Source organism: Sphaeramia orbicularis, chromosome 13 (genome assembly GCF_902148855.1).
Source record: "Sphaeramia orbicularis chromosome 13, fSphaOr1.1, whole genome shotgun sequence".
Taxonomy (NCBI): Eukaryota; Metazoa; Chordata; class Actinopteri; order Kurtiformes; family Apogonidae; genus Sphaeramia; species Sphaeramia orbicularis.
Window position 1 is genome coordinate 10,546,343 of NC_043969.1, and position 14,120 is coordinate 10,560,462.

The 14,120-nt window shown below is 36.4% G+C and overlaps 1 protein-coding gene across 3 annotated transcripts in view; it reads right to left on the minus strand.

The window, feature by feature from the left end:
• Positions 1-621: 621 nt before the first annotated feature.
• sidt2 (SID1 transmembrane family, member 2) overlaps positions 622-14,120 on the minus strand; it is a 29,747-nt gene continuing 16,248 nt past the window's right edge. For all 3 annotated transcript variants that reach the window (XM_030152051.1, XM_030152053.1, XM_030152052.1), the window contains 8 exons: positions 13,975-14,111; positions 13,769-13,877; positions 12,045-12,121; positions 8,410-8,456; positions 8,203-8,308; positions 5,758-5,868; positions 5,547-5,660; positions 622-1,385 (listed from right to left, as the gene is read on the minus strand). In XM_030152051.1, coding sequence (XP_030007911.1) covers positions 1,323-1,385; positions 5,547-5,660; positions 5,758-5,868; positions 8,203-8,308; positions 8,410-8,456; positions 12,045-12,121; positions 13,769-13,877; positions 13,975-14,111 — 764 coding nt within the window. In that variant the 3' untranslated portion in view covers positions 622-1,322. The remainder of the gene's footprint in view (positions 1,386-5,546; positions 5,661-5,757; positions 5,869-8,202; positions 8,309-8,409; positions 8,457-12,044; positions 12,122-13,768; positions 13,878-13,974; positions 14,112-14,120) is intronic.

A 14,120-nucleotide genomic window follows, 5' to 3' on the forward strand; every position in this document is an offset into this window, starting at 1 on the left:
TGACTAATGTCAAAATATAGTTTTATATTCTGATAAATATCATTGCATTGGTTAGTTTGGATTGTTATCTTTGCTTCCAAAATGCTTCAGAGATGTTTTTTATCTAATTTTTCTCAACATTGATTTTGTTTTTTTCGTCCATGACTATGATTTTAAATGTTCTACCTCTAAATTTATTAAATACTTTTCATGCTCTATAAATAATAATTTTCTACAACAACGAACCATTTACTTTCTTCACATCTTACTTAGGAAGAAAACTCCCATTAAACTTTAAAAGAAAATATTTATAAACTATATGGACATAAATATTGGGACACATCATGGCTACAGCTGTAAGATGTCCTGTTCATGCTGATTTGATTTTCTAAATGTCAAAATTAATAATCACTATGATATTTATCATAATATAAAACTATATTACAGCATTTGTCATTATTGTTTTGTATCCCAGCCCGTTAGAAAAGAAACACCTGAATTCAACGTGTCTGAAAATTTACTCTTCAGGTGATTATGTCTTACTTTAAGTGTGATATTTGGACTACAAATGAGAAAAATACACTTGATAAGATTTAGATTTTTGCAGTGCAGTTTACATCTGATACACAATAGGAGCTCAAATATCTGAAAATGAGACCTTTATTCAGTAACCGTTGTAATGACATTTAAGTCTGTTTTTTCATACAGTACAGTGCAAAGAATACCATCACAGTCAGACTTGAGGGCAGTTAAGAAGAATACAATCATCATCATCATCAATATTCTCCAATAAGGAGGACGGCTAGGTTGAGGATCTGACCAATCAGAGTACAGTATGACTTAAGATGATTAGAACATTGAAGGCCACAGACAGACTGGACAGGATTCCTGTTCACACACTTACGTTTCAAAACACACACACACACACACACACATTCCGATACAAACACGCACACAGCATATAAACAGCATACAAATAGTAATCTGAAAATGCCTTGCAGACTTTTCGGAAATGCAGCCAGTATAAAATAAGTTAATTCAGTATTTTTTAGCAAGAGTGTACATTGTTATCTCCGTTGACTGCTGTAAGTAAACATCAATCACAACAGTTATAATGATGATGGCAGCAAGAGGACAAACACTTTCAGCATCACTCGGCTTTGATCCGACTCGATTGGCACATTCGTGTCCGTACGGGTGGAGGGGAGGACCTCTGGCCGTCCCCCGAACGGCTGGAAAACAGGCTACTGGCTGTGCTTTCGGAAACACGAAGGAGACGGGAAACGACAGAGAAGGGCGATAAGGCAGAGAGGGCAGAGCCGGTCACAGAAGATCTGGGAGCTCTAGAAGACGAAGATCTTGTCTCTCTGGACGGTGTCGAGGTCGTCGTCCATTGTCAGAAGGACCTGAAGAGGAGGAGAAGGTGGGTGAAGGGTCTCCTAGTTGCAAAATCCCATACCGACTCGGCACAAAACTCATGATTCCGCTTCCATGACACCGTCTACCAGTCATTCTTCTCATTAAAAAAAAAATAAAATAAAAATCTGACAACGTATCTAATTTAGCAAAAGTTTAAAAATCCATCCATCAACACAAATAAACTAAACTTAACCCATAAAGACCCAGTGGTACTTTTGTATCAGTTCCCAAATGAATTTTTCTTTCTGGTTAACCTTTCTTCCGTGATTTATTACTATTTATTACTATATTATCTTCTGTTTTTCAGTGTAAATCAGGCTTTTCCCCTACATTCAATTTACTGATCATGTAGATCAGGGGCGTCAAACTCATTTTAGTTCAGGGGCCACATTCAGCCTAATACGATATAAAGTGGGCCGGACCAGAAAAATAATATAAATAATAGGATAAGAACTGATAAATAATGTCAACTCCAAAGTTTTGTCTGTGTTTTTGACTGAAAAAAGAAAAATTCCGCAATAAAACTGTTTACATCTACGAACTGTACTTGAACCCAACATGAACAAATTTGAACAACCTGAAAATTCTTAAGAAAAATAAATGCAATGTTAACAATATTACGCCTCAGTTTATCATTTATACATGTTCATTACAACTTACAGATCGCAGTGGATCTACAAATACATAAAACATTTAGTAACAGGCAGAATACTGGTACAATTCCACATACTTCTCTTAAGACATTTGAGGTTATTCATATTTATTCAGGTTATTCACGTTATTGTAAAAGGCTAGTCTGTAAATATCAACATTTTCCATCCATCCATTTTCTTCCGCTTTATCCGGGGCCGGGTCGAGGGGGTAACAGTCTAAGCAGGCCCACCCAGACCTCCCTCTTCCCCAGACTCCTCCTCCAGCTCTTCCGGGGGGACCCCGAGGTGTTCCCAGGCCAGCCGAGAGACATAGTCTCTCCAACGTGTCCTGGGTCTTCCCCAAGGTCTCCTCCCGGTGGGACATGCCCAGAACACCTCCCCGGGGAGGCGTCCAGGAGGCATCTGAAACAGATGCCTGAGCCACCTCAGCTGGCCCCTCTCGATGTGGAGGAGCAGCGGCTCTACTCCGAGCTCCTCCCTGGTGACTGAGCTCCTCACCCTATCCCTAAGGGTGCGCCCAGCCACCCTACAGAGGAAACTCATTTCGATCGCTTGTATCCGGGATCTTGTCCTTTCGGTCATGACCCAAAGCTCATGACCATAGGTGAGGGTAGGAACGTAGATTGACCGGTAAATCGAGAGCTTTGCCTCTTGGCTCAGCTCCTTCTTCACCACGACAGACCGGTACAGCGACCGCATCACTGCAGACACTGCACCGATCTCACGCTCCATCCTTCCCTCACTCGTGAACAAGACCCCAAGATACTTAAACTCCTCCACTGTGGAGGAGTTTAAGTATCAACTTTTTTTTTTTTTGTTACACTAAAACAAAGAGGAAAATGTATGGTTTTCATTAGTTATAGGCTATTATGATAGTATTTTACTGGTCTGACCTAAAATGATTTTAACATTCTTGATTGTTAATATCTTCAATGTAATTTTTGCATTTCATAAATTCATCCCACGGGCCAGGTTGGACCCTTTGGCAGGCCGGATTTGGCCCCTGGGCCGCATGTTTGACACCTGTGATGTAGATGTTCATGAAAACTCAGTAAATTCAAAGGTTATTTTACAACAGAAAAATATGAAAAAAAAAAAAAAACGAGTTTCTCAGCAAGTATATCAATGACTAAACATAAAAACAAGCATCTACAACTCCTGTCATTTATCAAACTCCATCGGTTTTACTGGTGAATCAATGTTGTAGACGATGACAGTGTTTCTATGGTAACTATGGAGCCTCTGAACGTCCAAATGGGTCATATCTGATGGCCATGAAAAGATGACAAACTGTATTTTACACTAATTATTTACATGGATTGATAGGTTTAGTGCATCGACAGTAATGTCACGGTCTGTGCCGGTGGGACTGCCGGCTCCTCCCTCTCCACATCATCACCACATCACTCACGATCTGACTCACCTGCAGAGTGTCACGCAGCTGCAGAACATCACCAGGGAGTCTATTTAAGGCTTAGTGCTGCAGCTGCGCGACGCTGCTCCATCTCAACATCTTCATCTGATCCATAACCCAGACATTTACCCACTCGGACTCTGACTCAGGTTTTGTGTGTGTTTCCATGTTTTTGTTGTTATTTATGTTAATAAATTCGTCAATCTCCCTTCAGCACTGAGCATTTGAGTCCTCTGTTTTTCACCACCGTAACAAGTAATGCTGGAAGTGACATAATTAGCCTTATTGATTCTATCCATTTTAATTCACTTCTAATAAATGTGACAGTTTTCAAACCTAACTTCAGTCTCTGCATCTCTGTCTGAATATGCTGGTAATATTGATCTGCTTCAGAATGCTCCTTGACTTGACACAGTATTTTTTGTGCGACTGCTCAAATTTTTACCACTCAACTGATGAAATATGAGAAAACAGAAAGCCCTGCAGGGGGTGATAAGGCCCCCTAACCTCACTGGATGACTTTGCCAGCTCTTGCCGTCTCAGCAGGGGCTGGAGAATCTTTGCTGACACTACCCACCCTGGTCAGTGTCTCTTTAACCTCCTGTCTTTGAGTAGGATGTACAGAAGCATAAAAAGTCATACAAACAGGCTAAAAAACTGTTTTTATCCTTGGGCAATCAGACTGTTAAGTGCCTAAGTGAGGCCCATGGACAGTCTATACCACAGGTGTCAAACATGTGGCCCGGGTGCCAAATCCGGCCGGCCAAAGGGTCCAATCTGGCCCTTGGGATGAATTTGTGAAATGCAAAAATTACACTAAAATATTAACAATCCTTTTAGTTTAGGTTCCACATTCAGGCCAATTCAATCTCAAGTGGGCCAGATTCAGTAAAATACGATCATAATAACATAAAATAATGACAACTCCAAAAATTTCTCTTTGTAAATGTAAATATTTTCATGTATTTACACTAAAACAAAGTATAATTTCGCAAAAAAAATGTGAATAACCTGAACAAATATGAACAACCTGAAACTTCTTAAGAGAATAAGTGTAATTTTAACAATATTCTGCCTGTTACTCAATGTTTTGTGTATTTGTAGATCCACTGTGATCTGTAAGTTATAATGTACGTGAGTAAATGATAAACTGTGGCAGAATATTGTTAAAATTACACTTATTTTTTCAGTTTTTTCATGTTTTGAAAGGATGGTTTGTAAATGTAAACCTGTTCATAATGTAAATTGGCTTTTTTTTTTTTTGCTCAAAAACAAACAGAAAAGTTTGGACTTGACATTATTTATATATTACTATGTTAGTATTTAGCTGGTTCGGCCCACTTCAGATCAAATTTAGCTGAATGTGGCCCCTGAACTAAAATGAGTTTGACACCCCTGGTCTATACTGTCCCAAATCCTGTGCAATATAAGTATGTGTGTGCAAAGGTCAGAATTGTGGATTTTATAGAATGTTTTATTGACTCGCAGATTGTACTGGATGCTTTATTTATTGCTTTTCTTCCACTTCTTTAAACTTTTTTTTCCTCCCCTTTTGCACTGAAGAGGGTAAGCTCTACCCATTTTCGTTGTATAACCCTTGTACAGGGGTTGGACAAAATAATGGAAACCCTTTAAAAAAATCAACAAAATATAATTTAATATGGTGTAGGTCCGCCTTTTGCAGCAATTACAGCCTCAATTCTCCGAGGTATTGATTCATACAACTTGTGAATTGTTTCCAAAGGAATTTTAAGCCATTCTTCACTTAGAATACCCTCCAACTCTTTTAGAGACGATGGCGGTGGAAATCGACGTCTTACTTGAATCTCTAAAACTGACCATAAATGCTCAATAATGTTGAGGTCTGGGGACTGTGCCGGCCATACGAGATGCTCAACTTCATTAGAATGTTCCTCATGCCATTCTTCAACAATTCTAGCTGTATGGATTGGGGCATTATCATCTTGAGGTGAAGGTGTTTCCATTATTTTGTCCAACCCCTGTACAATGACATTAAAATCTATTCTATTCTATTCTATTCTATTCTATTCTATTCTATTCTATCATGAGCATGTCCATACCAGGAAGGATCCAAACATGGCGATGGAGGACAGGAAGTGCCAAATGTCATGGTCGTCAAAGAACGAAAGCAGGATACAGTCCCTGTTGTGTTCACGAGACTCTGCTGGAGTTTTCTGTGTCAGGTCAAACAAAAGTATTCTGTAAGAATATTAAGTTACGACACATCAAGAGGAAGATGAAGGTGAACCTCACTGTGTGTGAGTAACTGACCTGCCAGGTACTAAGACCTTGGAAGAAGAAATACAGTGCAAAGCCCCACACCACGGCTGTGAAAAGAATGCAGACCAGTGCCAGACACTGGATCCTCTCTCCACTCCTTAGCTAGAGCACAAAGAACACAATAAACTTTAGATCAGCGGTGTCAGCAGGTGCGTTGTGACCCATTAAGGGTCTCAGAGAGCTGTGAATGTTTCTAAGGAAAATACAGAAAAAACACTCTGACGGCAATACAACTAGAGAAGCAACTATCTAGACAAAGAGTCGATCTGTAGTGATTCATTTCTATAAAATAACTGCCTAAACCAGTATTAATAAATAAATAAATTGACCAAAATATAGTGTTGGGCAGTAGCGGGGGGTGGGGGGGGTGGGGTGGGGTGGGGGGTGGTATGGGATCACTCCTGGGTGTTTTTTTTTTCCTTCAGGTTAGAACATGTAACAGGTGGAACTAATGTTTTAGCATTGGAGCACCTGGACTCATTTTAGGGACGTACAACAAACAAATCTACTGCTATGGTGATCTGTCACTAGACAAAGTTTAGGTTTGGAGAATGGACAAGGATTAGACTGGGAAAAAAAAAGTGCATGCAATGTTTCTGTTTTTGCACAGTTTGGGCTTTAATGTTCTGAGATGTGCATTTAAAAGGACTCATTGACCCACTAATATTGTTAAAATGTTCATCTTTGTTACTAAAATGTGTTTGTTGTTCTAAAAAAGTAACTTTATTGTCACAGTTGTAAAATAATTGTGCATTTTTTATTTTTATTTGGAAAAACATTGTCTCGAGGACCAGTCTTGTCGAGTTTATTCGTATTGTTCAAGCAAAAATCTAAGTTATTTTTAATTTGAACAAAAAATGATTCAAGGAAAAGCAAAAAGTATTGTTACAATATTGATGTAATTGATGATCTTTCAATAAAAGTTATAATTGCACCACTGTTACAATGTTGTTGGGGCTGAAGGGGGGCCTGGAGATTTTTCACCCTCCCAAGGGGGACCTAAGAGAAAAAGACTGAGAACCACTGCTACACTGCAGAAATCTAAATCTTATCAAGTGTATTTTTCTCATTTCTTGTCACAGTACCTCATCACACTTAAAATAAGACATAATCACCTAAAGAGTAACTTTTCAGTGAGATATAAGAACTTGATTTTAGACAACAGATCTTGAAAATCTTATTTCAAGAAATCTTACCAAGATAATTTTCACTTGTTCCATTGGCAGACTTTTTTTTGCTTAATTCAAGATTTTTTTTTGCTTAATTCAAGCAAAAAAATCTGCCAATGGAACAAGTGAAAACAAGTGTTCAGAGAACGCAAACCTCCTCCAAGCACCCTGAACGGTGTGCATGTGTGGATCGACTATTTCTTTTTAAATTAAATAGTTTCAAGGTTGTTCCATACAGCAGAAAAAGTTGAAGCTTGGTACAAGTCATGTGTATGTCAAATTATATTTATTATATTTGATTATTAAATTCTAATCAAAATTTGTTGAGTTATAATGAAAAATGTGTCGTAAATGGAATTTTCAATGTTAAATTGAAATGTCCACAGAGTCCACATTCCACAGTGGATGTGGACAATTTTGTGCCAGATACAAGATATTGTTCTGAGCTACTGGTGTATCAAATTGGAGGCTAATCTGAATCGTTTTGAATTTTTTTATGAATTTTCGAAAACTGCTCAATGATGAGAGACAGGAAAATTGTAGATTTTGTGACCTTGCTGTGACCTTGAACTTAGGCCTACTTGGCCTAAAATTTAATGGATTTGTCCCAGGGCCTAGGCCTATCTGTGGGTAAAATTTGGTAAAGATGGTTGGAATAGTTTTCCCGTAAAGTTGCTAACAAACAAACAAACAAACACACAAACAAACACACAAAGCAAAGTCATCACAATACCTGCTGGTGGAGGTAATTATCTTGGTAAGATTTCTTGAAATAAGATTTTCAAGATCCATTATCTAAAAATAAGTTCTTATATCTCACAAGTTACTTTTTAGGTGATTATGTGTTATTTTAAATGTGATGAGATATTTTGACTAGAAATTAGAAAATTACACTTGGTAAGATGTAGATTTTTTGCAGTGCATATTACGCTGCTCTGCCAACAGGCAGGATTAAATATTTAGTTTCCACAAACTCTGCCGTCTTAGCCTACACTGCTGTTTTCATGCACTTCCATTCAAATGATACAGTATTTCTTTCAAGCAAAAAAAATTTTCATTTGAAATAAAACACTTTTGTCATCACTGTAGTAAAACAGACAGGAAGGAAAAGTCATTGTTGTATATTTAGGGGGGCTCTGAAAGTTTTTATTTGATACGGGGGGGGGCTTTAGCAGCAAAAAGGTTGAGAATCACTGCTTTAGATCTGCCTGAAAAACTTGGATCTTTTAAATGAACTGAACTGGTACATGAAAACACAGACACCTACTTTCATGATGATGTAAAAGGCAAAGTAGAGCAGCAGGTTACAGATGGCGATGGCCAGCAGGTAGGAAGCAAAGTCATTTGGTGTCTTGATGAGTCCGTAGGCGGCTCTGCATAGAAGAACAAAAGCGACACATGATATTATTACTTGAGTTCATTTGATGATTTGAAACTCTGATCTGACTGTCATTAGCGGAAAACATTTACTTACAGAGACCAGTTGACTATGTTTCCCATTACGAGCAGAACCATACGGTCCTAACAGAGGGAGAGCCATTGAAAACAAAGAGTGAGCATGTCATTTAATGCTGTTACTGTTCAATTCAAGACTACTTTAACAGTGACATATGCATTTCTTACGGCATCTACTGCTGTTACAAGATGGAGTAAATAAAAATATGTATATATATTTTACAGGGACTTATTATACAGCTCTGGAAAAAAATAAGTAACCACCTGAAAAGTTCCACTTCTGGACCTGAACCAGAATGTAAACCTGTGGCCTGATAGAAAGCATGCAGAGATGCAGGAAAGTTGACCTGAATGATCACTGCTATTTCATATAAGGGCGAAGTCAAGGGAAGGATAACATTTGGTAAAAAAAAAAAAAAAAATTTAATTATAATAATCTACACCAAACTTATATTTTTGGATAGGTGATCACTTATATTTTCAGGAAAATGTATTTTGAAATGAGAAAAAAATTGAGTTTTATGAATGTGAAAGTTTGGAAAGTGACAAAGTTTTGTGCCGTCATTCTGGGTTCATTTTATAAACTCCCATAAATAAACTAAATTTATTCCAAATATATTGATATTTGACTATTATATTATTTATGTCATACTCTAAACACAGTGTTTAAAATTAATAAATGCTTATATCTATGCAAAATACATTTGAATATAATGTTAATATTATTTGTATGTTGTAGATATTGTAAAAAAAAAAAAAAAAAAAAAAAAAAAAAAAAAAGTATATGATATTGATAATTGAAATAAAAAATGTTTTATTTGACATTTTCTTTTGTTGTCCATCTGTGACGTTTTTGGCTTTGTCCATCCGTGACGCTGCCATTTGTCAAAACTCTTGCTATTTAGATATGATCAAATATTTTTTTCCTCTAACCAATTATTAGGTTGTAAAATTGAGAGTTTAAGGTATACACTGAATACATTTTAGGATGAAAATGTCATAGGAACTTCATTTTTGAGAACTTTGTAATTCTAGCAAAAAATAGATGATAATTTTTTGTCCATCCGTGACGCAGTAGTTTTTGATATTTTTCATTTAAAAATACATATATACAAAATTTTGTCCTTTGACTATGTTTAAGATGACATTTAGATGTTTCCAATTATGTGTAATATTTGTCTTAAACATGTCTGGTTCAAAAGTTATGAATCAAAAAGTAGTGGGCTGTCCATCTGTGACGCCCTTGACCTCGCCCATAAATGATTTTGTTCACATTACTTTTATAATACATCTTTTCTTCTTATTATATATCCTTGTTAACTTTTTATTCTAAAACCAGCAAGACATTAAGACTGTTATTTAAAGTGTCAGCCCGCCATCTTCCAGAAAACACTTGTAAAGGGAAGAGAAAGAGGACTGAGGGAAGCAACAAAATAATAAAAAAAACAAAAAAAACAAAAAACAGATCAAAACCAGTTAATCAAACGCAAAATTTGTGAGGGTCTTTAAAGATAACTGTACATAGGTGCTTAAAAAGAAATAATCCTAAGTAAAACATTTACTGGCCTCATCAAAAATGTCCTTAAGAACTTTTTTAATGAAGCTTCTGTGTTTTCTGTGACTAATTCCAGTCACTGGCGACATTGGACTGGGAAGACGACAGGCCACAGGAAGAGTTAAGTTTTGAGGAAAACAGTTAAGACAATGTTGCAGATATTGGTTGTAGTAGTTCTGTTAGATATGGGGGTGAGTTAAAAAAAAAAAAAAGATATGGGGGTGAGTGACCAGGGGTTTGGCTCTTAAAACAAGTCCGTCCTCACTGACCCACATGTTTACAGCCTGGAACTGCAAATGATTTCGCTCTCTATTGTCCGTTTCCTTAACTCTATGACAGATTAATTTTGACATAACTCATCTGTTTACATTATATTAAGGATGAGGTTCTGCATAATTAAGGGCGTGGCCGCTATGATTGACACAACAGTGTTTGCCGCTGCTGCAACAACGGCCGCTTCCCTCACTGTTTTCTGACCAAGATGGTGATCGATGAGGAGATGTGGGAATCACCGTGGTAACCCCTTGGTTTCCCACGGCGATTTGAGAGCCCTATTACATCATCCCGTCCTCACACACTGAGCACCGCCGCACTCATGTGGACCTGCACCCATCAACTTTCTGTCCAAATAAAGTGAAAATTGAACAGGTTCCTCACAAATTCAGCAGTAGATGCAAAGTTACTGCTGTGCTGACGTGTAACAATAGCCGACTTTCCTAAAAATATCAAGGAAATTGAAGTGTACTTTTGCATTTCAGTAAACTGCTTGTGAGTTTAACGCCCTGGCGTCATGCATGAATCTAATTATAGCAGACGACATGAAAATGTATGAGTTTCTATTAAGGTTATTATTGTTAACGAAAACTAATGAAATGATGAAAACTAGAATTGAAAAAACATTTTCGTTAACTGAAATAAATAAAAACTATAATTAAAACAAAAAAAAAACATAACTAACTTAAACTATATTGTGTGCTTATAAAACTAACTAAAACATATAAAAATTATGGATAAAATTCCCTTCATTTTCGTCTTTGTCAATGTCGGATTGATACAAAAGTGATTAATTTCGCTCTAGCAATTTTAGCTGACGGCACCATACAGTACTTCACGGTCCGCCACTTCTCGTCACTTGTCGTTTAGAGTCATCTTCTCACCCCCACTCTACCTGGAAACATGGAGACTTAAGTTGGGAGAAAGCAGAGTCCTGGTATGGGATTTATTTGAATACGACGGTGAAGAAGATAAAAGATACGACAAAACTAAAATTAATACTAAAACTAAACTAAAACTAAGCATTTGGAAAAAAATGAAAACTAATAAGTTGCAAACCTGCTCTAAAAACAAATTAAAACTAACAATTAGAGAGAAAAAAAAAAGTCAAAATTAAATAAAACTAAACAATGATGAAAAATCCAAAACTTTAATAACTTTGGTTTCTATACGAGATACAGTGATGCTGTGTTATTTATGATGTCGACTGTAAAATTTACATTGGCTTTGTATGTTTTATTAAATGGTTTTGGTTAAAAAAACAAAAACAAAGAAAAAAAAAAGATATGGGGATAAGTGTCCTAAAATGGGTGATGGAACTTTTTAATAGAATTATGTGTCTTTTATCTGACACTGAACAACTGCAAAAGAGTTCCTATGTGTATATGCACAAATTGCAAATACATTTCTTGAATCTTGTTACAGTGAGTAGAGAAGACAATGGTGTGTTTTAAATGGGGTGTTTATACCAGCTTTAGGCTGTATAGACTATAGACTGTGTCTTCATAATCAAACAAAAGAAGAATGTTCATATCAAAAATGTCTGACAGCAGATGTTAAATGTATTTCTATACAAAAAAGCAAGTTATTTACTTTCTGCAAATACACTAAATGACCATATTTTTATTTTGAATGTGGGGTAAATGTCTGTAGTTTGCAGGATACACAAAAACATACTAATTATAGTAAAAGTGGTTTCTTCTATTTTTTCCAGAGCCGTTTCTTTAAAAAAAAAAAAACAGCCCAACGACCCTACCAAGGATTGAACGGTTCAGAAAATGTGTCAACAGTGTACGCCACTCAACACTTTTCTGGCCACTACTCACAATATACATAGGTCCGCTGCACTGTCTAATGCAATCTGTGTAGATGACGTACACAATCCTGCGCAGGACTCCAGAGTCTGAGACACAAATTACAGATTAGTTTCAGTCATTGGTGTAAAAAAAAAAAAAAAAAACATGATTGAGAAAAAACATGATTGTGTGTCATGTTTATAAGCTGGTACACAGATGCATGCATGCGCTTTGTTGATGAATGAATTCATATGGGGCTGACCAAGGGAAGGTTAACATCTACATCCAAAAATACATTTAAAATCACCTTTTGAACACATATATTTTCAAAGTACATTACTTCTAGTGTCCAGCACAAGTTTTATTTTTTAGAAAAATGTTTAAAAAAATACTTAGATGGCGTTATGTTCAGCATAAATGTATGTTTGCATTCTTTGTCCGTCAGTGTCATTCAAAGCATAACTTTGATCCTCTTCTATTGGACCTATATTAGACTTACGATCAGTTGTAAGGTCAATTTAAAAACCTTTTGCTACTCTTTTTTATGGGTGTAAGAAAATCTAGGCTCTGAAATATATTGCGATATTTCATTTCACAATACTGTATCGATACTAAAAAGTACTGTATCGGTATTTTTAGGTATTTATTCAAATGCAGATATTGCGGAGGTTCCCTTTTGTTTTTCTGTTTTGTTTATATGTTATTTATTATTATTTAACACTGTTTTATTAAATAATGGCTATTTGAAGCATCCTAAAGAGGATGTAAGTTCCTTTGTTGAGGTTGCACAAAAATAATGTTATGATGTTAGGTACGAACTAATAGAATATGAACATTTGAGCAGGATCTTAAACTGTAATGTCTGTAAAACAATTTAAGGTTGAAGTTTTTACAGGGGAAAGTTTAGTGATATAGCATTAGATCCTGTTCTGATCAAATAAAATATATTTGGTATTTGTGCAAATATCTGGTGTGATTTAATTCTTCTAGGAAATAATCTTTTTTAAAAAAAAGGAAACAAAACAAACAAAAAAAGCCTTTTTAACAGTACCATGATATATTGTTATATATCGTATTGTGATCCTAGTATTGTGATTTGTATTGTATCGCCAGATTCTTGCCAATACGCACCCCTACTCTTTTTACAGTGGTTACAAATATCTAATAAACTGAGATAAACATATGTTAAAAGGTATTAAATTAGTTTATTAAGGTATTTGACTAGGTAGATATTATATATGCTATGTATATACTAACAAATATGTCGAATAAACAATTGAAACTTGTAATTACTCTCCCTTGTCCATCCATTACTGAAACACTAGGCAAAACTCTTGCTATTTTATTCCCTTATATGTTGAAAAAATACAAACTGTTCACTGTTTTTTAAAATACACACCCAAGAAGACCAACAGTAAACATTTGACAGTTTTATGAAAACTGGAACCGCACTTTAAGGCAAGTTTTATAAAGTGGTCAAAAACAGATGCTAATTTTCTGTCCATCTGTTGTCAAGGGGTTTGTACTATTTTTAAGCCAGAAAATTAGGTTAAAACAGTTTTTTTCAATCACATCTAAAAGTGCTCATTATTCCCTGGCAAATTAGGTATCATTCATCTTTCTACCATGAATAGCTGTGACAGGTCAAACAAAAATGTAAGGCTGTCCATCCGTTACCGCTTGGCCAACCCCATATAAGATACATCAAGTTCAAACTGTTGTGACTCCAGTGTTGTGGTGCTTTCCCAACTCACCGAGCCTCCATCGGCCCATGTAGTAAAGCTGAGTGCTGAGGAGGAGGGTTGCCAGAATGTGGATGACTGAGAAAACGATCCAAAACACCATGTTTCCTTTCCCAAACACCTGCAAACAGACCACGGTTATGACAACCCATCCAATATGTGTGTTTCTTTGTACAGAGACCTCAGGTGTATGCTGCGGAGCGCATGTGACTACTTACCACTCCTAACACAGAAAAGAAGATGACGGCTGCCAGGCAGGCGTAGGCAGTGTACGCACTCGCATTGATGTCTGGGTGTCGCTTCTGATACAGCTTCAACATACAGAGTCCAGCAATCATGTACATGAAGGAGGTGTCTGTACGGA